General features: G+C 47.9%; 2 protein-coding genes across 2 annotated transcripts in view; one reads left to right on the forward strand and one right to left on the reverse strand.

Moving 5' to 3' along the window:
* Positions 1–13,742, reverse strand: part of RNFT2 (ring finger protein, transmembrane 2) — a 38,430-nt gene extending 24,688 nt beyond the window's left edge. Inside the window, 4 exon segments of the mRNA XM_070950971.1 lie at positions 3,960–4,060; positions 4,956–5,032; positions 6,490–6,965; positions 13,660–13,742. Coding sequence (XP_070807072.1) covers positions 3,960–4,060; positions 4,956–5,032; positions 6,490–6,965; positions 13,660–13,742 — 737 coding nt within the window.
* Positions 13,743–16,145: 2,403 nt separating this feature from the next.
* SPRING1 (SREBF pathway regulator in golgi 1) lies at positions 16,146–27,925 on the forward strand. Its single transcript, XM_070950990.1, has 5 exons — positions 16,146–16,733; positions 20,755–20,911; positions 21,576–21,727; positions 23,958–24,071; positions 25,247–27,925. Exons 1-5 carry the CDS (start codon positions 16,623–16,625, stop codon positions 25,328–25,330), a joined length of 618 nt encoding a protein of 205 aa, XP_070807091.1. The 5' UTR covers positions 16,146–16,622; the 3' UTR covers positions 25,331–27,925.
* Positions 27,926–27,940: the final 15 nt, after the last annotated feature.

The raw sequence follows: 27,940 nt of genomic DNA on the forward strand, positions 1-27,940 counted from the left end.
CCCAAGAACTAATTTAGGATGAATGATAGAGCATACAGTAGTGGCCAAAATTGTGGAAACCATTTGGGAAAAGTGTATTTTTTGAGGTTTGATGGCTAATAACACCACTTTTTGGGGGAGTTTCAAGATACTCCTATTCCACTGCTGGAATGGCCTGGGAATAGCCCAGATCTTAACTCAATGGAAAATCTATGGAGCCCACTAAAGAAACTGGTTAGTCAGAAGCAACCCAACAATAAAACCCAGTTAATAGAAGCCATCATTTAATCTTGGTTTCACATGATAACAGCTGCAGAACTCAAAGACTTGGTTCACTCCATGGGAAGACGTTGTAAGGCCGTCCTTCGTGCTAAAGGCTACCCAACTAAGTACTAACTGACACGGTGATAATTTTTGTATATCTCATTTTTTCTACGGTGATAATTTTTGTATATCTCATTTTTTCTACGTGTTTCACTTTTCTTCTTTATACTGTAACTGCTATTCTAATAGCAAATCCTTCCAGAAAGTTATTGCATTACATTCTTGATTCAATGATCTTTCCATTGATATATAATTTTATGGTACTACTCCAAAAAAAAAAAAAAAAGGTGGTTATTAGCTAGTTTTAGAAAATACAACTTTTCCCAAAAGATTTCCACAATTTTGGCCACTACTGTAGGTAGCTCAGTTGACTTACGTAATGACCACAATTGAGCTTAACAGCTTCCAGTCCTTTACAATTCTTCTAAACCTCTAATGTAGTAGTTAACCTGATGTCCATCTAGATATTTTAAGTATCTGTGGGCACCAGACAGCATTGCCAATAGTGGGGGATGATGAAGGTTGTGGTCTGAAGTACTAAACCAGTAAGAGGTCAACTCTGCCAAGCCAAGGAAAAGATCCCTGTTGCTTTTCATTGTTTATTTTGATTTTGTATAGTATCTAATCTCTTTTTATTATTTATTTATTATTTATTAATCATATTTCTATGCCGCCCACTCTCCGAGGACTCTGGGCGGCTTACAACAATCGACAGTATACTAAATAGCATATTGCCCCCCAACAATCTGGGTCCTCATTTTACCCACCTCGGAAGGATGGAAGGCTGAGTCAACCTTGAGCCGGTGAGATTTGATCTGCTGATCTGCTGAACTAGCAGTCAGCTGAAGTAGCTGCAGTACAGCACTCTAACCACTGCGGCACCTCGGCTCTTTAAAATCCAGGTCTCCTTTCCTAGTTTTTAATTATTACACGCCACTCTCAGAGTCGCAAAAGCAAACGGAAACTACAAGCCGCTTAAGTTAAACCAATAAAACAAAGATAAACGTGTCTGCATTCCTAAATCAAATTAATATTTTCAAATGTTGCAATAGAAAGAATCCCTGCCTGAATATTATGCAATAAAACTTTCCAGCAGAGGCAATTTTATAAGGAAAGGGGAATAAAAGCAAATGAGGGACAAAATCTAAAATTAAGTTAACATAACCATAGATGGAACAGGAGCATTGAAACACAAAGCATTTTTTAATTCTCCAGAAACACAAAGTCCATTTGTGTCGTTTTCGAGGGCAGCGACTGAACTCTTGTTCTTCTGCAGACAAAGAATTCTACACCTCCTTTGATCTATGTTTCAAATTTAGTTACAGCACAAAAAAAGAGCCGAGGTAGCGCAGTGGTTAGAGGGCAGTACTGCAGGCTACTTCAGCTGACTGCTAGCTGCAGTTCAGCAGTTCAAATCTCACCGGCTCAAGGTTGACTCAGCCTTCTGTCCTTCCAAGGTGGGTAAAATGAGGACCCAAATTGTTGGGGGCAATAGGCTGACTCTCTAAACTGCTTAGAGAGGGCTGTAAAATCACTGTGAAGCAGTATATAAGTCTAAGTGCTATTGTTCGTTCTTCCTTCATCCATCCATCCATCCATCCTTCCTTCCTTCCTTCCATCCATCCATCCATCCATCCATCCATCCATCCATCCATCATACACAATGGTTAAAATGTAGCATTGCAGGCTAACTCTGCTGATTGCCAGCAGTTCGATCCTGACCGGCTCAAGGTTGACTCAGTCTTCCATCCTTCCGAGGTGGGTAAAATGAGGACCCAGATTGTTGGGGGCAAGAGGGTGACTCTGTAAGCAGCTTAGAGAGGGCTGTAAAAGCACTGTGAAGTGGTATATAAGTCTAAATGCTATTGTTAGTCCTTTCCTTCCTTCCTTCCTTCCTTCCTTCCTTCCTTCCTTCCTTCCTTCCTTCCATCCATCCATCCATCCACCCTCCATCCATCGTACACAGTGCTTAAAATGCAGCATTGCAGGCTAACTCTGCTGATTGCCAGCAGTTTGATCCTGACCAGCTCAAGGTTGACTCAGCCTTCTGTCCTTCCAAGGTGGGTAAAATGAGGACCCAGATTGTTGGGGACAAGAGGCTGACTCTGTAAACTGCTTAGAGGGGGCTGTAAAACCCTGTGAAGTGGTTTATAAGTCTTAAGTGCTATTGCTATTGATCACGAGATGTGATTAAAAAAAGAGAGAGAGAAGAGAGAAGGAAGAACCAAAATCAAAGTACTCACAATATGGCACAGCACTACAGGTAAAATTAAATCCTAAAAAACAAAACGAAACAAGCGAAAATGAGTGGGGCTGGTTTAAAAAAAAAAAGAAAAAAAGACAGTAAAAGAAGGAAAACTCAAAACACGATCAAATGAACGAGGTAACGAAAAGATGAAGACAAAGGGAGGGCAAAGGAGCGAAAGGGGCACAAAACGATTTTATTTCTTTGTAGCAGTTCGGATTTCAATGGGAGCTTCGTCTCTTTAATTTTACTTTTCGCTTTTCGGTGGAAGCTCTTTATAAGGCGATGGGATTAAAAATCAGCCCCCATAGATATAGTTTGGGATTAAGTATTCTCATGGCGGATAGGATAGGATAAAGGACAGAACAGGATAATTAATAGAATAGGATGTGATCATTAATAGGATAAGATAATGGATAGGATAGGATAATGGATAGGATAGGGTAGTGATGGTGAACCTTTTCGGCTCTGAGTGCCGAAACTTCCGGTTTCAGCTACTGAATTTCCGGTTTCAGCTACTGAACTTCCGGTTTCAGCTACTGAACTTCCGGTTTCAGCCAGCTACTCTTCCAGGCTTCTGGCGCGCATGCGCATGTGACGATCAGCTGGCCGGCGTGCATGCAGGAAAATGGAAGCCCAGCTCTTCCAGTTTCAGGCATTGCTGCCGCATGCAAAAAGGCCAGCTGATTGTCGCGGGCGCATGTGCGCCAGAAACCCGTAAGAGGACCGGGCGACGTCGTGCGTGCCAGGCGACATGGCTCCGTGTGCCATTTCGGGCATGCGTGCCATGGGTTCGCCATCACGGGGATAGGGTAATGCATAAGATAGGATAGGATAGGATAGGATAGGATAGGATAGGATAGGATAGGATAGGATAGGATAGGATAGGACAGGATGGGGAAATTAATAGGATGGGATGGGATGATTAATAGGCTAGGCTAGGATAATGGATGGGATGGGATGGGATAGGACAGGGGTCAGCAACCTTAAACACTCAAAGAGCCACAAAGGTCCTAACCGGAAGCCCCCTATTCAATTCTGGAGCTGACCAGAAGACCAGTTCCCCCACCATAGAGTCTCCTCCTAGCGTAGCATCCTTTTTCCTCTGCTGACCAGAAGTGCAGTTCCCCCACCATAGAGTCTCCTCCTAGCATGCTGTCCTTTTTCCTCTACCTGTCCTAACCAAAAGTCCTATCAATTGTGGAGCCGACCTGCGACAGGGAGCCGCAGCAGAGGGATGAAAGAGCCACATGCGGCTCCAGAGCCACAGGTTGCTGACCCCTGGTATAGGATAATTTATAGGATAGGGTGGGATAGGATAGGCCAGGCCAGGACAAATAAACTAATCTCTTGCCATTAGATGAAGAGAGAAATTCCTTTTTCTCAGAAGAGGAGGAAGCTGTTGACTCACCTGTTATACAGCTGTTGGGAGTTGAAGGTGTAGAGCAAGTACAGAGTGTTCCCTGCAAGGAAGACCAAGATCCAGAAAACCATGAAGATGGACCTCTTTTCCTAGAAGGACAGAAAGACCACAACATGTGACAATGCAGCTGAGGGCTATGCTGTCCTTTATCTAATCATTCCCTTGGCAGCATCTCATCTCCCCAAGGTTTTTCCCACATACTGTCAAAGCCCTCTCCTTTACAGCCCAAGATACTAGGGAGGATTCCTTCTGAACCTCTTGCCCTGTCCATTGTCCAGCTGCAGGCTAAACAATCCCTTATCTGACTGTTCCCCTGGCATCATCTCTTCGCCCAATCTCCCAAAGCCTTTCCCACATACCATTATAGCCGCCTCCTTTACAGCCTGAGGAACTAGGGAGGGTCCCTTCATGAGTCTCTTTCTTCATCCATTAAGAAGCTGAGGGCTATGCTGTCCATTATCTAATCATTTCCTAGGCAGCATCTCATCTCCCTGGCTCCCAAGATTTTTCCCAAATAGCATTACAACCCTCTCCTTTACATCCCAAGAAACTAGGGAGGGTCCCTTCTGAGAGTTTTTCCTCTGCCTATTATGCAGCTATGGGCTATGTAGTCTCAGTTATGCTATGTTATGCTCAGTTATGCTCAGCTATGTTAACTCAGTCAGTTAAGACTGTTCCCTAGACAACATCTCTCTTATGTGCTTGTGCGTGTGTGGCATATGTGTTAATCTTGCAAGTACAATCTTCTTCCATCTCCTTTACATCTTCAAGAAACTAGGGAGGGTCTCTCCTGAGCTTCTCGCCCTGCCCTCTATGCAGCTGTGGGCTACGCGGTCTCTTATCTTACTGTCCCCCAGGCAGCATCTCTTCACTCTGTCTCCCAAGGTCTTTCCCACCACCTTCTATTACAGGTGGAATAATTTTATGTGCCCTGAGAGAGGCCCATTTCGGCCCCTTGTTTCCTGAATCATGTCCCGTGCTCACCTTTAAAGAGATCTGTTCTCGAAGGGCTGAATTTGCATATGCAAATGTGCTGGCCATGCCCACGCAGAGGGCAATACCTGTAAGGGAAAGAGAGAGAGAGAGCACTCAATCTGACATCTGATAATTAATAGTTGTTTCATTCTCTGCTTCTAGGTGGGATTCTTTGGTTCCTATGCACCAGGAAGGAATTTCGCCTCGCCCTCTTCATCCGGGTTCAAAGAAGCAAGAGAACCTAATAACCGAATAAAAGAATTAGAGAATTGGAAGGGACTTTAAAGGTAAAGGTAAAGTTTCCCTTCCCACATATGTGCTAGTCGTTCCTGACTCTAGGGGGCGGTGCTCATCTCCGTTTCAAAGCTGAAGAGCCAGCGCTGTCCGAAGACGTCTCCGTGGTCATGTGGCCAGCATGACTCAACGCCAAAGGCGCACGGAGCATTGTTACCTTCCTGATCTGTCCCCGTCTACACACACACACAAACACAGCCAGCCGAGGGTTAAGAAAGTACTTGGCACGCACACAGGTCGTTATCTCAAACTTGGCAACAATATAAGCACCGTCTGCCAAGAGCTTTTACTGCAACAGATAACATAAAATTACATACGCATTGCAAATAGTCCAGCAAAACAATATCCCTTTGGCAGCTTCAGACGTTGTTCAAGTGACTAGCCAGAGTTAGTTTTTGTTCGTCACTGAGTTTTACCAGCCACCACCCTCTCTTATATAGTCTCTGGGGTGTGGTCCAGTGACTCAGTTCTAATCCCTAGCACGCCTCCTTAACTGCTGCAACCATTTATCACGCCTTCGTTGGTGTGCATCCAGGAACGACGGCTCTCCTTCCTCGCTCTCATCCGAGACACCTGGCTCCTGGCTAACCTCCTCTCCCTCGGCCGGCACCTGAGACAGTGCCAGAGGGGAGGGGCCTGGAGAGGGAGGCCTGGCTGACTCCTCTCCCTCATGTTCGGAGCCTTCTTCCTCCGATGAGATAGGCTCAGAGGGCGGGGCCACAACACTTCCCACCAAAGGTGGTCCCTATTTTTCTAGGTTTCCGGAATTCTGGTAGGCCTGTTTTTCGCCCTCCCCAGGCTCTGGAGGCTTTCCTGAAGCCTGGGGAGGCCAAAAGCGGCCTCCCCCAGCCTTCCGGAGGCCGGAAATGGCTCGTTTCCAGACTTCCAGGAGACCTGTTTTTTGTTCTCCCAGAGCCTCAACTCAAGCCTTGTATGTACCTGGCATTCAAAATGGGCCATGTGGAGACTCCTGGAAGGGGCGGCGTGGGCGGGACCAGCTGAAAATCAGCTGGCTGACACACACACACATGCATGGTAGAGGTAATTTAGGGCAACGGCTCGCATGCCCACAGAGATGGCTTCATTTGGCACCTGTGGCACGCGTGCCATATGTTTGCCATCCCAGGTTTGTTGTCTTTGGGGAGATGGATCAGAATGGTTTGATTTAAAAAAAAAGGAAATGCACAAATGCATGCAATGTCTGGGAAGAACCGTCTCTTTCTCTCTCTTCTTCCACGAAGCCCCTTACCCAGTTTGTGCTGGAAACAGACTTTTGCCAGCAGGATCACGATGAAGGGCAGGCCATCCTGCAACCAGGAGATGACCGCCTTCATCTCAGGAAGGGCCGGGGCCGGGGTGCCAGGCGGCTCATCGGGGGTCTCTTCAGGATGCCCATGGCGGTCAGCGCCACTCATATGGAGCAGGGAGGAGCCTCTCTGGTGGCTGTGATGGTAATGATGCGGTTGCCGATAGTGATAGAGCCCCGCCTCCGTCCGGCTTGGCCCCTCCTCCCGAGCAGCAGGCATCTGGATAAAGACCTCGCCTCCTCCGGCTGAGGACCCAAGGAGCAAACTGGATTGGAAAGGGGTGGCCGAGATACTGCCTGATGGGATTCCCCCCAGCCCCGAGAAGAGCTGTTGAGGGGAGGGGGCTTCCGTCTTCAGGCTTTCGAAAACGCCCCCTTCGTCTACGCTGGTCTCCGAGGTGATGGCTTGGTTCCGGTTTCTGGAAGACAAGAGGGAGGAGGGGGGGTTGGAGAAAAGAGTACAGCTCGTCCTCGACTTACGACCATAACCGAGCCCGAAATTTATGTCGCTAAGTGAGACATTGGTTAAGCGGGTCTTGCCTCTCTTTTCTTGCCACATTTTTTTTTAAGTGAATCAATTAATAACATGCTTGTTAAAGTGAAATCTGTCTTCCCTCAGATTTGGGCAGTGCCAAATGAATTTCTGTTAATAAATGAGACAATTGTTAAGTGAGGTTTGGCCCCATTTTACCACCTTTCTTGCCTCCGTTGTTAAGTGAATCACTGCCGTTCATAAGTCAGTAACCCGGTCGTGAAGTGAATCTGTCTTCCCCGTTGTGACACACACACACACCCGGGACATTGCAACCGTCATAAATGTGAGACAGTTGAAAGGTGTCCAAATGCAAATCACGTGACCGCGGGGATGGCTGCAACGGTCGTAAGTATGAAAAAATGGTTGCAAGTCACTTTCCTCCGTGCCGTCACTAAGCTTCGAATGGTCACTAAATGAACCGTTGTAAGTCAAGGACTACCTGCACGGCTCTGATCATTTTGCCTTCTGCTTCAATTTGAATTGTTACCATTTGGATTGTATGTTGCTTTAATTCCCAGGGTTTGGCACGGAAAGCGTTGAGATTGGCCAAGAGTTACAACCAAAAAAGAAAATAATAAATAAATAGTCCACTGATGGTGTTTTCATCGCAGCTTAGAAGGAGCGAGAAACACACACAAACGGTTCTTAAAAGCCGTAAAGTACGATTTTACGAAGCACAGAGTCTGGCTTGGGAATTCTGGGATTTGAAGTCTTACAGGTTTGCCAAATTTGGGAGGAGGGGAATCTATTTTATTTTATTTATTTTTTATTTTATTTTATTATATTTCTATTTTTTTATATATAATTTTTATTAATATATTCTATACACTAATACACAAATAAAATATACAATCCTGCCACCATGGTATAATATGATTACATTGTCCATAAGTATAAAATCATTCCTTTATACATACATATTTGCCATCATATATATACATCATCACATGTCTATTCTATCCCACCTTTTCTGGACCCAATCGTACCATACTTTCCAACTGTTATAAAATTCTGAATCTTTTTTACCATTGATCAATCTAGTTAGTCTATCTGATTCCGCACACTCATTAATTTTATATATTATTTTCAAATCTATCGGTAAGTATTGATTTTCCCACTCCTGCGCATACGCTAATCTTGCTGCAGTGATAATGTGAATCAACAAGAACCATATATCTGATTTAACATTCAAAGGTTTTGCCCCCAATAGGAAAATCTCAGGTCTTAATTCCAAATTAATCTGTGTAATTTCCAAAATCCATTGCCGTATTTTTTTCCAATATTTTATTATATTTCTATATCGCCCTTCTCCTGCGAGACTCAGGGCGGTGTACAGCCAGGATAAAACATAGCATATAAAATTTAAAAACATTTTAAAAAACAATTAAATAATATTGGATTTAAAACAACCCAATTAAAACCGAAATTCGATTAAAAACTAAGAGGATGGGATCAAGCCAGATCTACATGCTTTATTCAGATCCAAAAAGCTCCCGAACCAAATTAAAAGAGGAAACAATTTTGCAAAAAAACAAAAACAAAAACCAGATACGGAAACAGGGTATCTCTTCACTTTCTCCTGAAAAAAGACAGAATGTATCATTGGTGAGAGGTTTGTTTGTCTTCCTTTGCAGTTTCCTAGCTTTTTTTCATCTAGTCTAGTAAAAAGAAGGAATAGAGCAGGGATGGCTAACCTTTTTGCCGTCACGTGCCAAAAGTGGAGGTCAAGCGGGGAGTTGCACACACGCGTGCCCACACCCATAATTCAATGCGGCCTGCACCGCCCCGCCCCCAATGTGTGCGCAACCTCTTCGCGCTCCCCTCCCCCACTTTTGGCACATGATGGCACGGTGGGCCCGGTAGACCTGTTTTTTCGCCCTCCCCAGGCTCCAGAGGCTTCCTTGGAGCCTGGGGAGGGCGAAAACGGCCTCCACCACCCCCCCCGGAGGCCCTCCGGAGGCTGGAAATGGGCCGTTTCCCCGGCTTCCAGTGGGACCGGAAGGCCCGTTTTTTCGCCCTCCTCTGGCTCCAGAGGCTTCCTTGGAGCCTGGGGAGGGCGAAAACAGCCTCCACCCCCCCCCCGGAGGCCCTCTGGAGGCTGGAAACGGCCCCTTTCCTGACTTCCGGTGGGACCAGAAGGCCCGTTTTTTCGCCCTCCTCAGGCTCCAGAGGCTTCCTTGGAGCCTGGGGAGGGCGAAAACGGCCTCCACCCCCCCGCAGGCCCTCTGGAGGCTGGAAACGGCCCCTTTCCTGACTTCCGGTGGGACCAGAAGGCCCGTTTTTCGCCCTCCTCAGGCACTAGAGGCTTCCTTGGAGCCTGGGGAGGGCGAAAACAGCCTCCACCCCCCCCGGAGGCCCTCTGGAGGCTGGAAACAGCCCGTTTCCCGACTTCCAGTGGGACCGGAAGGCCCGTTTTTCACCCTTCTCAGGCTCCAGAGGCTTCCTTGGAGCCTGGGGAGGGCGAAAACAGCCTCCACCCCCCACCCGAGGCCCTCTGGAGGCTGGAAACAGGCCATTTCCCGACTTCCAGTGGGACCGGAAGGCCTGTTTTTCGCTCTCCGCAGGCTTGCCGGAGCTGAGCTAGGGCAACGCTCGTGTGCCCACCGATATGGCACGCGTGCCATAGGTTCGCCATCATCTAGGGGAAACCTGACAAGCAATCTTTGCAATATCTCAGGGGCTGTGACAAAGAAGAGGGACGTAACTTGGAACGGTCACAAATCGAATCGTTGTAAGTCGAGCACTATCTCTACCGGCCCGTCCTCTAACGCGAAAGACAGATTCAGTGGACAGAAAAGGAACACCCCACAGGGAAAGGGGTTGAAAAAAAAAATACTTTGGCAACGTTCTGTAACATTGCAAAATCTCCCTGGATTGTTCAACCCTTTGGAGATTTCTAAGTTTAGAGCTGCTGCTTGCATTAAGGGAATTCGCCCCACTCTTACCTTCTCCACAAAGCTCTCCGTGGTTCCAAGCCCTCCTCTCTAGATATCACAAGTATGCAAAACCCTCCCTGGGCACCACTTTCTATCCTGCGGTTTCTAAACCGAGATTTTTATAGCTAGTCTCCAAGGCCAGGCTGACATCTATACACAACAAGGGTTTTTAGCAACAAGGTAAGAGAAAAATCCTGTCGAAATGGCCCGATACTGGACGAAGGTCAACTAGTTTTAATCCTATTTATTTCACGTCCTTTTTTTTTTTTACAAATAAGTGAGCCTGAGCCTGAGTGGCGTAGGAGGCTAATGCCTCCTAAGGCAGCATTTAACATCCAGCTGCCTGCAATTACTGCAAGTTCAATTCTCACCAGGCTCAAGATTGACTCAGCCTTCCATCCTTTCTAAGGTGGGTAAAATGAGGACCCAGTTTGTGGGGGCAATAAGCTGACTTAGTATAAATATACAAAAGTATGAAGGCTATTGCTTAATGCATTGTAAGCTGCCCTGAGTCTCCGGAGAAGGGCAGCATATAAATCAAATTAAAAAAAAAATAATCCTATGTTTCTACAGCCTCTTTTATACTTATTTTGCCTGCTTGGTGTTGAACGTTAGAAGCTGGGGGAGCTTCATCAGTGGAAGCTTTCAAGAAGAGACTGGACTGACATCTGTCAGAAATGGTGTAGGGTCTCCTGCTTGGGCAGGGGGTTGGACTAGATGACCTACAAGGTCCCTCCCAACTCTGTTATTCTGAATCTATCTAAGATGATCAAAGGCCTGGAGACTAAAACATACGATGAACGGTTGCAGGAACTGGGCATGGCTAGTCTAGTGAAAAGAAGGACCAGGGGAGACAGGATAGCATCTTCCAATATTTGAGGGGCTGCCACAGAGAGGAGGGGGTCAAGCTATTCTCCAAAGCACCCAAAGAGCAGATAAGCAATAATGGATGGAAACTGATCAAGGAGAGATTCAACCTGGAAATAAGGAGAGATTTCCTGACAGTGAGAACAATCAACCAATGGAACAGAAGTTGCCTTCGGAAGTTGTGGGAGCTTCATCACTGGAGGCTTTCAAGAAGAGACTGGACTGCCATTTGTCAGAAATGATGCAGGGTCTCCTGCTTTGGCGGGGGGTTGGACTAGATGACTCACAAGGTCCCTTCCAACTCTAGAGTTTGAAGGAGCTTCTGACCCGAATAAGGAAAGTCACAAGGTTTCATAGAGGTGGCTGTTCAGGTCCCAAATGAACAGGATGGTGCATTTAAGAGTCCCACTGGGTTTAATCCAGGGGTGAAATGCTCCCGGATCAGATCGGATCACCTGATCCGGTAGTGATTTTTGTCTGTGGTTCGGCGATCCGGTAGCGATCGCCGCCCGGGTGTCATCACTTCCTGGTTTTAACCAGGAAGTAATGCCTTTTTATCTTCTGAGCATGCGCAGGTTTTGCGAACTGGTAAGGAAAGTAAATAGATTTCACCCCGGTTTAATCCACAAGTAGGGTGGTCTCCATGAACCTGTCCAGAAATATGCTCAGAGCGGTTGGAGAAACTGGTGGAGGCCAACAGTCAGTAGGATTCCTGAAAGTGGTGCTAATAGACAAGTGAATAGTTATTAAAATAATAACCTTTTCTCCAAAGCACCGGAAGGCAAGACAGGAAACAATGGATGGAAACTAATCAAGGAGAGAAGCAACCTGGAATTGAGGAGAAACCTCTTAACGGGGAGGACAATTAAACATTGCAGCAACTTGCCTTCAGTTTTTAAGGAGGTTTTTAAGAAAGAGATTGGACTACCAGTCTGAATTTTTTTTTTTTTTTAATTTGATTTATATGCCGCCCTTCTCCGGAGACTCAGGGCGGCTTACAATGCGTTAAGCAATAGCCTTCATCCTTTTGTATATTTTATACAAAGTCAGCTTATTGCCCCCACAAACTGGGTCCTCATTTCACCTACCTTAGAAAGGATGGAAGGCTGAGTCAACCTTGAGCCTTGGCGAGATTCGAACCTGCAGTAATTGCAGGCAGCTGGTCTTAATAACCAGCTTAATAACAGGGCGCCTTAGACCACTGTACTACCAAGGCTCTTTTTGAAATGGTGTAGGGCCTCCTGTGTGAGCAGGGGGTTGGACTAGATGACCTCCAAGGTCCCTTCCAACCCTATTATTCTATGTATGTTTATTTATTTATTTATTTATTTATTTATTTATTTATTTATTTATTTATTTATTTATTTATTTATTTATTTATTGGTTTGATTTATATGCCACCCTTCTCCGGAGACTCAGGGCGGCTTACAATGCGTTAAGCAATAGCCTTCATACTTTTGTATATACCTGCTTAGTAGGGCTTTCGCCCCCCCCCCAAGCGGTGTTCTTTTTTTTATACAAAGTCAGCTTATTGCCCCCACAATCCGGGTCCTCATTGTTCGACTTGATAGAGGTACTTTTCAGCAACCGTCTTGTCAAATGAGTTGGTATTCAGGGGAGTGTCTTGCAAATTAGTCTGAAATGGTATAAGGCAGTGGTGGGTTTCAAATTTTTTTACTACCAGTTCTGTGGGCGTGGCTTGGTGGGCATAGTATGGCTTGGTGGGCGTGGCTTGGTGGGCGTGGCAGGGGAAGGTTACTGCAAAATCCCCATTTCCTCCCGATCAGCTGGGACTCGGGAGGCAGAGAATAGATGGGGGTGGGGCCAGCCAGAATTTTTACTACCGGTTCTCCAAAACTACTCAAAATTTCCGCTACCGGTTCTCCAGAACTGGTCAGAACCTGCTGAAACCCACCTCTGGTATAAGGTCTCCTACTTGAGCAGAGGGTTGGGCTAGAAGACCTCCAGGGTCCCTTCCAATTCTGTTATTCTGCTATTAAAACAATCTGTGCTTCTTATTACTTTAAATGACAGTCCTTGGTGTATCATTGTAACATTAATAGCAATAGTCCTTAGACATATACTGCTTTACTTACAGTATATACCGCTTATAAACCTCCAAGCGGTTTACAGAGTCAGCCTCTTGCCCCCCAACAATCTGGGTCCTCATTTTACCCACCTCAGAAGGACGGAAGGCTGAGTCAACCTTGAGCCTGGTGAGATTTGAACTGCCAAATTGCAGGCAGCAGAAGTAACCTGCAGTACTGCACTCTAACCACTGTGCCATCATGGTTAGAATGTAGGACTCAGATAGACAGATAGTTAGATAGATAGATAGATAGATAGATAGATAGATAGATAGATAGCACTTAGACTTATATACCGCTTCACAGTGCTTTCCAGCCCTCTCTAAGCGGTTTACAGAGTCAGCCTCTTGCTCCCCAACAATCTGGATCCTCATTTTACCCACCTCGGAAGGACGGAAGGCTGAGTCAACCTTGAGCCTGGTGAAATTTGAACTGCTAAATTGCAGGCAGCCGGCAGGCAGCAGAAGTAGCGTGCAGTACCGCACTCTAACCACTGCGACACCGTGGCGCATTAACGTGTGATATAGTTTCCAAACTTGGCCATTTGAAGGCTTTGTGGACTTCAACTCCCAGAATTCCCCCAGCCAGCAGGTTTGGTATTGGATGAGCTGGTGTAAGGCCTGGTTTGCCTGCTGCAACAGGTGTGCCTTGGGGCATCGCTCACCTGTACGAACGATGGCGTCCTTACCTTTCAGGCGGAAGGCTGTCCGTGATGCTGCTGTGCCGTCGCTGCATCTTTCTTAGCACTTTGAAACACAACACGCTCCACATCAACGTGGGAGGTCAAGGACGCCTGGGGTAAGAGAGGACGATGGGCTTCCAAGGATGGGGCTGGGCCCCCAAAGACATAGCACAGGGAGTCCCACCTGCAACGAAGAGCAGTCAAAGGGCCGCAACGTAACTCAAGAGATAAAAATCAAACTTCCCAAACTACGAATGTTTCCACTACATGACAAGAGCCTGGTGGCACAGTGGACTAAACTGCTGCTGTTAAAGTAGCTGCCAGCTGCCTGCAATTACTGCGAGTTCAAATCTCACCAGGCTCAAGGTTGACTCAGCCTTCCATCCTTTCGAGGTAGGTAAAATGAGGACCCGGATTGTGGGGGCAATAAGCTGACTTTGTATAAAAAAGAACACCGCTTAAGGGGGGCCCCGAAAGCCCTACTAAGCAGGTATATACAAAAGTATGAAGGCTATTGCTTAACGCATTGTAAGCCACCCTGAGTCTCCGGAAAAGGACGGAATATATAAATCGAACTAATCAATAAATAAATAAATTTGGCAGACATTAAGATTTTTATCCTGCCTTTATAATTTCATAAGTCAGGGTGGCAGGCATTGATAATATTCCCTCTTCTTCCTATTTCCCCCCACATCAATAATTCTGTGATGAGAGTTGTGGGGAGAGAGAGGGGCTGGCCCAAAGTCACCCAGCTGGCTTTCATGACTGACGTGGGACTAGAACTCACCATCCCCTGGTGACTGACCCAAAGTCATCCAGGCAGCTTTCATGGCTAAAGTGGGACTAGAACTCACCATCACCTGGTGATTGACCTAAAGTCATCCAGGCAGCTTTCCATGGCTAAGGTGGGACTAGAACTCACCATCTCCTGGTGACTGGCCCAAAGTCATCCAGGCAGCTTTCCATGGCTAAGGTGGGACTCGAACTCACCATCCCCTGGTGACTGACCTAAAGGCATCCAGGCAGCTTTCCATGGCTAAGGTGGGACTAGAACTCACCATCTCCTGGTGACTGGCCCAAAGGCACCCACTTGGCTTTTATGGCTAAAGTGGAACTAGAACTCACCATCACCTGGTGACTGACCTAAAGGCATCCAGGCAGCTTTCCATGGCTAAGGTGGGACTAGAACTCACCATCCCCTGGTGACTGACCTAAAGGCATCCAGGCAGCTTTCATGGCTAAGGTGGGACTCGAACTCACCATCCCCTGGTGACTGACCTAAAGGCATCCAGGCAGCTTTCCATGGCTAAGGTGGGACTAGAACTCACCATCTCCTGGTGACTGGCCCAAAGGCACCCACTTGGCTTTTATGGCTAAAGTGGAACTAGAACTCACCATCTCCTGGTGACTGACCTAAAGGCATCCAGGCAGCTTTCCATGGCTAAGGTGGGATTAGAACTCACCATCTCCTGGTGACTGACCTAAAGGCATCCAGGCAGCTTTCCATGGCTAAGGTGGGACTAGAACTCACCATCCCCTGGTGACTGACCTAAAGGCATCCAGGCAGCTTTCCATGGCTAAGGTGGGACTAGAACTCACCATCTCCTGGTGACTGGCCCAAAGTCATCCAGGCAGCTTTCCATGGCTAAGGTGGGACTAGAACTCACCATCCCCTAGTGATTGACCTAAAGTCATCCAGGCAGCTTTCATGGCTAAGGTGGGATTAGAACTCCCAGTCTCCTGGTGACTGGCCCAAAAAATTTGTCCCCAGGGTTGCATTCTGGCAAAGCTTCAGCTCACTCCAGGTCAGGAACCCCTCGACATCAGACAGAGGTGTGGGGGTGGGGGGTAGATGTAAGAATGCCAGGGAATATGCGGGGTGCGGGGGGGGGGAGGGAAAAGGTGGGGGTAGGAGGGCACTTCTCTTTTGGTCTAGCCTAGAATTTCAGTGACATGGAAAGGCAGGCAATTCCAAGGTGAGGCTCCATTGAGGAGGGGGACGGGGGATGGAAGGGGGCAGGCCAAGATCGCCGCTTCGCTTCCAGCATCCCCCACCCCCAAAATCGGCGATCTTCCTCCGGATTTTCCTTTTTTGATCCCCCCTTTTTCCCACCCACCCACCCAAGAGAATCGCAAGAGAGCGAAACAAAAGAGACAGGGCTTCCCCCCCACTCCGCGCCGCCAGTCGTATAGCGGGAGGGGGGTTAGCCATTTTTACCTGGTTTCCCCGGGAGCCGGCCGGTCTGACCCTCCCCCAGCTTTTCTCTTTTTTTTCCCCTCCCCCCACTTTTCGCCAGCCGTGCATGTGACTTCCGACTCCGCCCTTCCCCGGGCATTTGCTTGCGGAGACCCGGAGCTACCCATCGCTGTTTTATCTGGCATTTTTGCGCAGGGCGAAAGCAAGGAAAGCGAGGAAAGGAGGGGCGCGCGGGGTGGGGTGGGGGGGACCGCAGGGTTGCTTCCCCTCCTCTCCCCCTCTCTCTTTTTTCCCCCCCCACCCCTCTCCCTCCTTCTTCCTTCTTAATCGGGCCTCTCGCCCTGCTTAATTCGGATCGGCCTCTCCTTAAACCGGATCAGCTCCTCTTCCCCTTCTTCCTGCGCTCCCGTTTCCAGCGGCGTTTCTTTCTCTCTCCTTGTCCCCCCCCCACTTTCTTGGGCTGGGGGCTTCGGAGAGAGACGGAGGAGGGGGTGGCTGCTGCTTTCCTGGGCATTAGTGGGGGGGGTCTTCTTGCTTGCAACTCCCACCGCCTTTGACCCCTTTTCTCTTGTCTTCAGCCCCCCCCCTTCCTTAAGGGTCTCTCCAACCGGGGTGGGGTAGGGGGCTCCCAGGGGCTGACTGCCCTGGGAATGGGGTGGGGGACGCCTTTTCCCCCCTCTCAGCCCCCGAGGCCAAGGAAGGAGCCGATCCACCGCTTTCTAGCCCCGGCGCCCGGGAGACGCGCGTTTGCTGGCTCGGAGCCTCTTTCCCGATGGTGCAGCTGGTAGCGCTGTTTTGGCGAAGGTTGTTGCGGAAGCGATGGGTGCTGGGCATCGTCTTCGGGCTGTCCCTCATCTACTTCCTTAACAGCACCTTCAAGCAGGTCAGTAGCGCTTGCCTGCCTTGGAAGTCCCATGGGGGGTGGGGTGGGGTGGGGTGGGGGGCTCTTTTCTTCTTCTTCTCAACAGCCCTGCGAGGGAGGCCGGTGGGCAGACTGGCAGAAGGAGATAGGCGGAGAGGGCTTTTGGAGGCTGAAAGCAGGGGCCTTGGTAGTACAGTGGTCTAAGGCACCCTGTTATTAAGCTGGTTAAAATCTCTGTATTTTTGAGGTTTGATGGCTAATAACACCACTTTTTTGGGGAGTTTCAAGATCATCCTATTCCACAGCTGGAATGGCCTGGGAATAGCCCAGACCTTAACCCAATTGAAATTCTGTGGAGCCGACTAAAGAAACTTGTTAGTCAGTTAAGAGCCTTGGTAGTACAAGGGTTTAAGGCACCCTGTTATTAAGCTGGTTATTAAGACCAGCTGCCTGCAATTACTGCAGGTGCGAATCTCACCAAGGCTCAAGGTTGACTCAGCCTTCCATCCTTTCTAAGGTAGGTAAATTGAGGACCCAGTTGTGGGGGCAGTAAGCTGACTTGGTATAAATATACAAAAAGGATGAAGGCTATTGCTGAGCGCATTGTAAGCCGGCCTGAGTCTCCGGAGAAGGGCGGCATATAAATCAAATTTAAAAAAAAAAAAAATGCTCCCGGTTCGGACCGGATCGCCCGATCCGGTAGCGATGGTAGCGTGTGGTTCAGAGAACGGATAGCAAACATCCCTGCGCCCACCCTCCATGCAAAAAAATGCTTTGAAAAGCCTCTGAGGATCCCAGCTGAGCTGCATGATCATCAGAGGCTTTTTTTTTTTTTTACTTTTAAAAGCATTTTTTCTACAACCTCTTCCGACCAAAAAATGCTTTTAAAAGTTAAAAAAAAAAAAAGCCTCTGATGATCATGCGGCTCAGCTGGGATCCTCAGAGGCTTTTCAAAGCATTTTTTTTCTGCAACCTCTTGGCCGAAGAGGTGGTTTAAAAAAATGCTTTGAAAAGTCTCTGACAATCCCAGCAGAGTTGCCTGATCAGCAGAGGATTTTCAAAGCGTTAGAAAAAATGCTTTGAAAAGTTTTTTTTTAAAGTTGGCCACGCCCACACAGTCACATACCCCCCCCACCACCAAGCCACGCCCACAGAACCAGTAGTAACGCATTTTATATTTCACCCCTGGTTGAAAGGTCCTGGAATGGGGGTCCTTAACGGATCCTGTTTGATCCCGAGAGCAAGTCTGGCCTAAGGGGCTTAAGGCCCCAGGCTAGAAACTGGGAGACTGTGAGTTCTAGTTCGGCTTAAGCAGGCTGGGTGGCTTTGGTCCAGTCTCTAGGTGATGGTGAGTTCTAGTTCCGCCTTAGGCCTCGAGACAAGTCATCAAGAGGTTGTGAGTTCCAGTTCCATCAAGGGTAAAATCCATCCAGCAGGTTCTGACAGGTTCTGCAGAACCGGTAGCAGAAATTTTGAGCAGTTCAGAGAACCGGTAGCGGAAATTTTGAGCAGTTCGGAGAATCGGCAGATACCACCTCTGGCTGGCCCCAGAGTGGGATGGGAATGGGGATTTTGCAGTATCCTTCCCCCAGGAGTGGGGTGGGAATGGAGATTTTGCAGTATCCTTCCCCTGCCACGCCCACCAAGCCACGCCCACAGAACTATAGTTAAAAAAACAAAAATTGGATTTCACCACTGAGTTCCATCTTAGTCTTGAAAACTGGGTGAATACTAGAGCCGGAAGGGACCTTGGAGGTCGTCTACTCCACCCCCTAATCAAGCAGGAAGACCCTCTCTACCCTTTCAAACAATCTCTTCTTGAAAATCTCCAGTGATGAAAATCTCACAATTTCTGGAGGAAAGCTGTTCCACTGATTAATTGTCCTTATTGTCGGGAAATTTCTCCTTCGTTCCAAGTTGGATCTTTTTTTTAATCAGCTTCCACCGATTGCTTCATGTCCTGCCTTCAGGTGCTTTGGAGGTAGATATTGGAGGTTTCTTGGCAACGTTTCGACGAAGTCTCATTCATCATCTTCAGGCTGGTGTCTTCGGCTTCGTGCTTCTAGGAGCAATGTGCTCTATTGCTCCTAGAAGCAATGGGCTCCTAGAAGCAATGGGCTCCATTGCTCCTAGAAGCACGAAGCCGAAGACACCAGCCTGAAGATGACGAATGAGACTTCGTCGAAACGTTGCCAAGAAACCTCCAATTTTACGCGGGAGAAAACCCGAACAACCAAAGACCTACCTACACTGTGAATATATACACACACACACAGACATACACACACACACGCACACCCCTTTAAGAATGTCCTGGTCCAGATCAATTTAACTTTGAAAAAGGGATGATCGATTGCCAATATTTCATCCAGAAACTAACAAGCTACTTTCTGAATTTATTTCAAGTTGAATTCAAAGGTGTCACTCCAAAAAAAAAAAAATCCGGCATTGGCAGGGCATTTTAGAACAATGCAAGTAGTCCTCGGTTTACAACAGTTCGTTTAGTGACCGTCCAAAGTTACAAGGGCACTGGAAAAAAGTGACCGACGACTGTTTTTTTCAGGCTTACGATGGTTGCAGCATCCCATTGGTCCCGTGGTCAAAATTCCAATGGTCGGCAAATTTGGTTCATATTTATGACGGTTGCAAAGTCCCCGTGGTCACGTGATCCCTTTTTGTAGCCTTCTGACTCGCAAAGTCAATGGGGAATCCAGATTCACTTAACAGCCATGTTACTACCGTGTTTCCCCGAAAATAAGCTCTCCCCCGAAAATAAACCCTCCTCTGAAAATAAGCCCTCCCCCGAAAATAAGCCCTCCTCTGAAAATAAGCCCTCCCCCAAAAATAAGCCCTCTGAAAATAAGCCCTCCCCCGAAAATAAGCCCTCCTCTGAAAATAAGCCCTCCCCGACAGTGGTGGGTTGCCCCCGTTTTGGACCGGTTCTATAGAACCGGTACTAAAACTGGTGGGAGGCTCCGCCCACTGTCCCCGATGTCATCAGGATGCACGCATGCACACATGCGGCCCCGTTGCAAACCGGTAGGAAAGGTAAGTAGAACCCACCCCTGCTCCCTGAAAATATTTAAATGCATGCACAGGCGGTCCCCGCCATTTCCTCTGGTTAGGGTTAGGGAGACAGAGCTGGAAATCAGGTAAGACGGCAAGAGGACCCCTGTCTTGCTCCACGTGCCCCAAAATAATAAGACCTCCCCGAAAATAAGGCCAAGCGCTTATTTCAGGGTTCAAAAAAATATAAGACAGGGTCTTATTTTCGGGAAAACAGGGTAACTTAACAAACCACCTTTAAAGCGCTCCATGGCATAGGACCTGGGTATTTGCGGGACCGCCTTCTGCCGCCGATAGCCTCCCACCGACCAGTATGCTCCCACAGAGAGGGACTCCTCAGGGTGCCGTCGGCCAGGCAATGTCGGCTGGCGACCCCCATGGGGAGGGCCTTTTCTGTGGCAGCCCCCGCCCTCTGGAACGATTTGCCCCCGGAGATAAGAAGGATATCGGATCGTCGGGTCTTTCACCGTGCCCTGAAAACTCTTCTTTTCCAGCAAGCAGGGCTGGCGTGAACCCCGCCCCCCTTTTTTAGTTTTTAATGGTTATTAATTGTTTAGTTTTAATTTGTTAATGGGTTTTAATTCGCACTGTTTTAATTCGGGCCAAAGTATATAATTTCTTTTAATTAATTTTAAATTTTGTATTGTTATGTATTTTAGTTTTGGCTGTGCACCGCCCTGAGTCCACTAGGAGAAGGGCGGTATATAAATTGAATGAATAAATAAATAAATAAATAAATAAATAAATAAATAAATAAATGCAGTGATGCCCTTAAAGGTGGTGAGAAAAGTCGTAAAATTGGGCAAAACTCGCTTAACAAAACGTTTCACTTTAGCGACATCAATTTGGGGCTCCGTTGTGGTCGTAACTCGAGGACTACCGGTACACAAAGACAACGGACTCTTTCATTCTACTCCACAAAACAAAATCCAAACATCTCCTTTTCGGGTTTCACATGTCTCCTTTTTGCCTTTAGGAAGAGAGAGTGCTGCGGGATCGGAATTTCCCCCAAGCTCAAGACGAAAATCGCCCCATCGCCTGGAAAGTCCATTTCAGCTTGGGGAATAGCAGCCAGCCAAACAATCAATGTCGGAATTCTGTCCAAGGAAAATTGTTGATCACGGATGAGTTGGGTAAGATTCTCACGAATGAAGGCGAATACATGTATCCCGGGATAATGTTGGCCCTTCTTTCTTCCTTCCCCGTTTCTTTTTTCCCTTGTTTTTTTTTTTTTTAAAATTAATAATTAATTGATAATCCCCCAAATTGAAAATGCACGACGGCCAATAAAAATGACCGTGCCTCTGAACCAGGGGTGAAATCCAGCAGGTTCTGACGAACTGGTAGCGGAAATTTTGAGTAGTTCGGAGAACAGCAAATGTCACCTCTGGCTGGCCCCAGAGTGGGGTGGGAATGGAGATTTTGCAATATCCTTCGCCTGGAATGGGGTGGGAATGGAGATTTTGCAATATCCTTCCCCCAGGAGTGGGGAGGTAATGGGGATTTTTGCAATATCCTTTACCTGGAGTGGGGTGGGAATGGAGATTTTTCAGTATCCTTCCCCTGCCACGCCCACCAAGCCATGCCCACAGAACCAGTAGTAAATCAATTTGGATTCCACCACTGCTCTGAATCTTTCCCAAAAACTCAAATAACCGATTCCTTTGGAATCTCTGAAAGCGGCTTCCAAGGTTGGGTGGAATCAGTTTTCAGCCCGATATTTTGGCTTCTGTGCTGTGGCGCGGAGCCTTCCGTTCTCCTTCTGCTCAGCCTCACCTGGAGGGTCTTTTGCGACAGGCTACATCTGCGAAAGGAAGGACGTGCTGGTGAACGGGTGCTGCAACGTGGAGGCGCCCGGTGTCAAGTTGTACAGCTGCGACAGCTGCCTGCCCAGCGGATGTTGCAGTGTCTATGAGGCCTGTGTGTCCTGCTGCTTACAGCCCAACAAGGTAAACGGGTGTAAGGGGATGTGCGAAGGACCTTGGGAGAGGAAGGAAAAAGTTGCAATTGGCGAGAACGTCATAAATTGAGGTCATGGAACCTTCAGGATTCAGGGTGCCACCAGTAGCCTCTCACCAACCAGTTCGCTCCCATAGAGAGGGGCTCCTCAGGGTGCCGTCGGCCAAGCAATGTTGACTGGTGGCCCCCAGGGGGAGAGCCTTCTCTGTGGGGGCACTTGCCATCTGGAATGAGCTCCCCCTGGAGATACGGAGGATCCAAGATTTACGCACTTTCCGCCGCGCCCTAAAAATGTTTTTATTCCAACAGGCTGGTCTGGCCTAACTCTCCCATTTAAATTGGGTTTTAAATGTTTTACATAAATTGGATGTTTTTAAATTTGTTTTTGAGCCCAAATTATTTAATCTATTTTTAATAGCTTTTAACTTTCGTATGTTATTTGTATTTTTATTTTGGCTGCTCTCCGCCCTGAGTCCCCTGGGAGTAGGGCGGTAAATAAATAAATGAATGAATGAATGAATGAATGAATGAATGAATGAATGAATGAATGAATGTGGTGTGCTTACCAGGTGCCCAAAATTCAGTCACATGACCATGGAGGAAGCCAGGACATCAGAACTTTGAAAGCAGGACATAAATCCTACCAATACAGCCCTACCTTGGTACACGACTGCTTTAAAACTCGTCGCATTTTGACATGAAAATTTTGTCCCACTACTCGTCATTTGTTTGGTACTCAACACTAGAAGAACCAAACCCTAGAACAGTGATGGCGAACCTTTTTGGCATTGAGTGCCGAAATGGGAGCGTGTGTGTGCGGGGGGAACGCCGGAAACCAGAAGAGCAGCTCCTCGACGCACATGTGCGGGAGCACCAGAAACCAGAAGCTCAGCTTCCCAGCGTGCGCATGTGTGCCAGGGAGCTGCTCTTCTAGTTTCCAGAGCTCCCACACGTGCGAAGACCAGCTGGGCAGTGCGCATGTGCTTGCTGAAATCCGGAACAGCAATGGCCGATGGCTGGCGTGCCTGGAGAGATGACTCTGTGTGCCACTTCCAGCACATGTGCCATAGGTTCGCCATCAAGGCCCTAGAGCCCTCTGTGGGTATGTGAGCCATCGCCCCAGCTCAGCTCCACCGGGCATGCGTGCATGCCTCCTGCCGGCCAGCTGATTTTGGGGTCTGTTGTCCATTCGTGGGTGGCGGGGCACATGCAGAGAGGTTGCATGCGCATTGCATTAGGGGTTATAAGTGCAGGGAAGCCTACTAGACCCAAAATGGGGCACGGGGGTGCAGTGCAGCATCTCCCCCTCCATAGTCCGTTATTGCTCCCAGTAGGCTGCAGGGAGGCCTACTAGGCCCAAAACGGGGCACAGAGAGAACCATGTATGCATGTGCAGGGAGCCTGGGGTGTGTGTGTGTGTTGCGCACGCATTGCATTATGGCACACAACAACCAAAAGGTTCGCCACCACTGCCCTAGAACTTGTCAATACTGGCTGCCTGGTGATTCGCAACCCTTTCTGGCCATAACAAAAGGTCATTGGTTAAGTCACATGAATTGCTTGGTCCTTGTTTTTAGTAGTTGCAGTCGTCCCGCTTCCCAGAAACAATTAACGGCGAGTATCGGGGTACCACTGTAATTCCTGGGAGACGATTGGCTGATTCATGTCGTAGGGCCGTGATGGCGAACCTATGGCACGGGTGCCACAGGTGGCACATGGAGCCATATCTGTGGGCAAGCGAACATTGCCCTACCTCAGTCCAGCACGCATGTGCGTGCTGGCCAGCTGATTTTCGGGCCTTCTGGGCCCACTAGAAGTCGGGAAACGGGCTGTTTCCGGGCCTCCGGAGGGCCTCCGGGGGATGGGGAAGGCTGTTTTCGCCTTCTCCAGGCTCCTAGAAAGGCTCTGGAGCCTGGGGAGGGCAAAAAAAATGGGCCTACCGGGCCCACCATGCCATCGCGTGCCAAAAGCAGGGGGAGAGCGGGGGGGGTCACGGGTGCATGCGTGGGGGGACGGGGCGCATTGAATTATGGGGTGTGGGCACGCGCGCGGCACAATCCCCCCCACTACCCCCGCTTTTGGCACGCGATGGCAAAAAGGTTAGCCATCAGTGTCGTAGGGAGAGGAGCTAAATGAAACCCTTCTCCATTGGGCACTTCTGGTTTTCGTGAGCTTCCTGATTATTATTATTTTTTTTTCCCCGTCTTCTTGCCTTTATAGCAACAGCTCCTTGAGCATTTTCTAAACCGAGCGGCGGTGGCCTTTCGGAATCTCTTCATGGCTGTGGAAGATCACTTCGAGCTCTGCCTGGCCAAGTGCAGGACCTCCTCCCAGGTAATAAGGGAAGGGAAATTGTGCGGGGGCTCCATCACTGGAGGCTTTTCAAGAAGAGATCGGACAGCCCTTTGTCCTGAATGGTACAGAGCAGATCTGGGCATTTTAGGGCCATCGGACCACATCTGGTCCTTTGACTGAGCCTGTTTTGCTCATGTGAGGACAATCAGAAATTAGAAATCAAATGTAAATGCCGTGCGATTCCACATTATCATAGCCTTATGGTAATATGTATTCTTGCCGGTTGCAGCTTATTGAAATCTCCTTCTCCCCTTCTTCTTCTTCGTCTCCTCCTTTCTCTTCTTCTTCTTTTTCCTCCTCTTCCCCTCCTCCTCCTCCTCCCCTTCTTTTTCTCCTCCTCCTCCTCTTCTTTTTCTCCTCCTCCTCCTCCTCCTCCTCCTCCTCCTCCTCCTCCTCCTCCTCCTCCTCCTCTTCTTCTTCTTCTTCTTCTTCTTCTTCTTCTTCTTCTTCTTCTTCTTCTTCTTCTTCTTCTTCTTCTTCTTCTTCTCTACCTCCTCCTTCTCCTTCTCCTTCTCCTTCTCCTTCTCCTTCTCCTTCTCCTTCTCCTTCTCCTTCTCCTTCTTCTTCTTCTTCTTCTCCTCCTCCTCCTCCTCCTCCTCCTCCTTCTCCTCCTCCTCCTCCTCCTCCTTTCTCTTCTTCTTCTTTCTCCCCCTTCTCCTTCTCCTCCACCCCTCTTCCTCCTCCTCCTTCTTCTCCTTCTTCCTCTTCCTCCTCTTCTTCCTCTTCCTCTTCCTCCTTTGTCTCCTCTACCATCTCCTCCTCCTCCTCCTGTTTCCCAGACCAACTGGACTGTTTTTTTTTTTCCTTGAGAAACAAGAAGAAAATGTTTTGCTTCTCATCCAAGAAGCTTCATCGCTTTTGGCAGGACAGGGGGGGAGGACTCTGGAGGGATGTTTCCCAGAACTTAAAAATGCCCCATTCCCCTTTTGCCTGAGTAATAGTTCTTGCATGCTTCTTTCACCGTCACCTTCCTTGTTCTCTGTCATTGCACCTTTTTTGAACCGTGTCCCACACCGAATGGCCTGAAGCCCAGGCTTTCCATCTACAGAGACCGAACAAGGGAGCTTCGCCTTCTCCGTGGCGTTTCCTAGCGATCCGGTTCCTCTTGACTGGCGCAAACCTTTCTTCTCTTGTCTTTTTCTCTCCTTCCCCAGAGCGTGCAACATGAAAACACCTACCGCAACCCCATTGCCAAATACTGCTATGGGGAATTCCCCCCAGATCTTCTGTCGGTGTGAAAGTGCTGGAGAAACTGACCAGGACTTAAAATGAGACTTGAAGCATTGGCAGAGAGTGAGAATTTGGTAACCGGCTGGTTGAGTCCCTTCGGCAATCCCCAACTTCACCTTCTGAATTGTTTAGCCTGCTGCCCTGTCTCTGCAGCTGTGATGTGGAGCAAAACGGGTGGAAATCGACAAATAGCTGGATTCAAAGGTTCGCATCATGGGCTCAGGTGAAATTCGGACCTAAGACTTTAAAGTTCCTCCTCAATCTCAGTCACGTGGGACCCCTGGTAGATGGAGAAAGCCATCGGAATAGCCAAGAACACAGACAGGCGTTCTTGATGGGAACAGCTGAAAAATTTATTCAAGCGATGAGAAGATACTTGATGAGCGGTGCGGCGGCCTAGAGGTGGAGCTCTCGCCTCACATTCAAGGAGGCTGTGAGTTCGATCCTAGGTAGAGGCAGGTATTTTTCTCTCTCTGGACAGACTGAGAATATATCTGCCGAACAAAACTCCGCATTGGCGACAGGAAGGGTATCCGGCCATTCAAACACTCTGCTAGCTCCATTCAGTTGCCCAGATTCCACCCCGCAAGGGATTACACGGTCGTTAAAAGACAATGATGAATGAGAAGATACTTGTATTAGATAGACAGGTTTTTGTGAATCCTGCACTATACTTCTATTAACTCCCATCTAAGGTAAACACAGCACTAACATGGTTGGCTGGGGAATTTTGTGAATTGAAGTCCGCAAGTCGTAAAGTTGCCAAGGTTGGAGATCCCTGGCTTAGCTGAACCTTCTGGAGCTTGGTCTTTCCAGATGTGTTGAGGTGCACCATCCTCTATGACCAACTTCTGGGTTCTTTCATCTCCACAATCTTTGCAAGGTTTCAGTCTGGGAAAAAGGATAGAAGGGGAATTGAGGATGGTTCTTGATTTAGAATATCCCAGAACAGAGTTCTGGATTCATCAGAGAAAAGAAGGAGGCGTATTCTCTCCTTAGATAGAAGTTTAAAAATTTGAACTGGTTGCCCTGATCTCTGGCCTCCCGTTTCTAAGATTGGTTGTCAATTCCCTGAAAGAAGCATCCGTTTTTAGTAACTGAGTGATGAGCTTGTCGATCGAAAGGTTGGCAGTTCAGCGGTTCGAATCCCTAGCGCCGCGTAACGGGGTGAGCTCCCGTGACTTGTCCCAGCTTCTGCCAACCTAGCAACATAAAAAATGCAAGTAGAAAAATAGGGACCACCTTTGGTGGGAAGGAAACAGCGTTCCGTGCACCTTTGGCATTGAGTCATGCTGGCCACATGACCACAGAGACGTCTTCGGACAGCGCTGGCTCTTCGGCTTTGAAACGGAGATGAGAACCACCCCCTAGAGTCGGGAACGACTAGCACATATGTGCGAGGGGAACCTTTACCTTTTATGCATGTTGTAATCAGTTCTGATTTTCCCAAGTGGATGTCCTCTCCGTTGGGTCACAGTTCTCGTCATTCTCAATAGGTTATGGCCATAAAATGGCAACGGGGTGACCGCAGAGGCTGCGGAAGGCAGATGGGAGAAGATTGCAAGAATTCTTTTGACGTCTGAGAATCACCAAAACTTAATTATCAGCAAGCTGAATTTCAAGACAGGGAGACCTGCTTTTTTGTCTTCCTATTTTTCTGACTTTCGACATCGCTTGGAATATCGGAGAAATCGAACCGTCTAGTTACGGGCAATGGGTCTCTAGGGGAAAGAGCTTTTAAAAAGATGAGATAGATTTGTGGAAAGAGAAGACTAGGTTATTAATCATCATAGCATTTTAGTTTGAAGTGGAAAGAGGGGTGTAAACTGTTAGCTTTGCGCTTCTCTGTCTGCTTGATCACTAAAAAAAGAAGGCGCTGTATCGAACCTGATGGACCAAAGAACACCTCTTAAACGAAACAATAGACGGAATTATTAAGATTAAGGGAAAATGTGGTTTCTATCATGTTTCTAGGTTGTAAATTGTAGGATAAGGTAGTCTTCAACTTTATGACTGTATTTGAAGCTAGAGTTATCCTGTAAGTCATTGCAGTCGTTAAGCAGTTTGCCATCTGACCGCTCCCGATTTTTGCAGTGGTTGTTAAGCAGATCCATTTTATCCAATGGGTGTTTCTGGGAAACTGGAAAGTAAACGCCGGAAAACGCACAAAAAGCTTTTGAAAATTGCAGCCGTGTGACAGCCACAAATGACTGTAAATATGAGCCAATTGCCAAGCACCCAAAAATATGATCCCATGATTGCAAGGGGTGGGGTGGGGTCTTCAGAACTTGAAAAAAATTGGATTCCAAGTACCTTTCAGAGAGCCTGTCGTAACTTAAAACAGTTGCTAGGCAACCGGTTGTTAAGCGAGGACTACCTGTACGGGCATAAACGTCAAAGGACTTATCTGGACGTGAAGGCTGAACTGAACTCATGGCATCTAGCAGAATTTAGTTTGAATGTAACTCCTTCTCGTGTATTTAGAAGTAAATGGACACTCCAAGATTTCCCTGTCATTTCCCTGCCCCTTGTTAACTATTCTGAACATTGTTTTGTGAATTTTTGCATTGGCCTAATAAAAGTATTGCCCTGACAGGTATACATCTAATTCTCCCAGC

Source organism: Pituophis catenifer, unplaced genomic scaffold (assembly GCF_029215685.1).
Source record: "Pituophis catenifer annectens isolate HBS135680 unplaced genomic scaffold, rPitCat1.0.hap2 SCAF_10, whole genome shotgun sequence".
Classification (NCBI taxonomy): domain Eukaryota; kingdom Metazoa; phylum Chordata; class Lepidosauria; order Squamata; family Colubridae; genus Pituophis; species Pituophis catenifer.

Bases quoted from the DNA above. Each gene is read 5' to 3' on its own strand.
- SPRING1 (XM_070950990.1), top strand. From the start codon at position 16,623: ATGGTGCAGCTGGTAGCGCTGTTTTGGCGAAGGTTGTTGCGGAAGCGA. The intron at 16,734-20,754 runs GTCAGTAGCGCT...TTTTGCCTTTAG, and splicing joins TTAACAGCACCTTCAAGCAG to GAAGAGAGAGTGCTGCGGGA. The intron at 20,912-21,575 runs GTAAGATTCTCA...CTTTTGCGACAG, and splicing joins GTTGATCACGGATGAGTTGG to GCTACATCTGCGAAAGGAAG.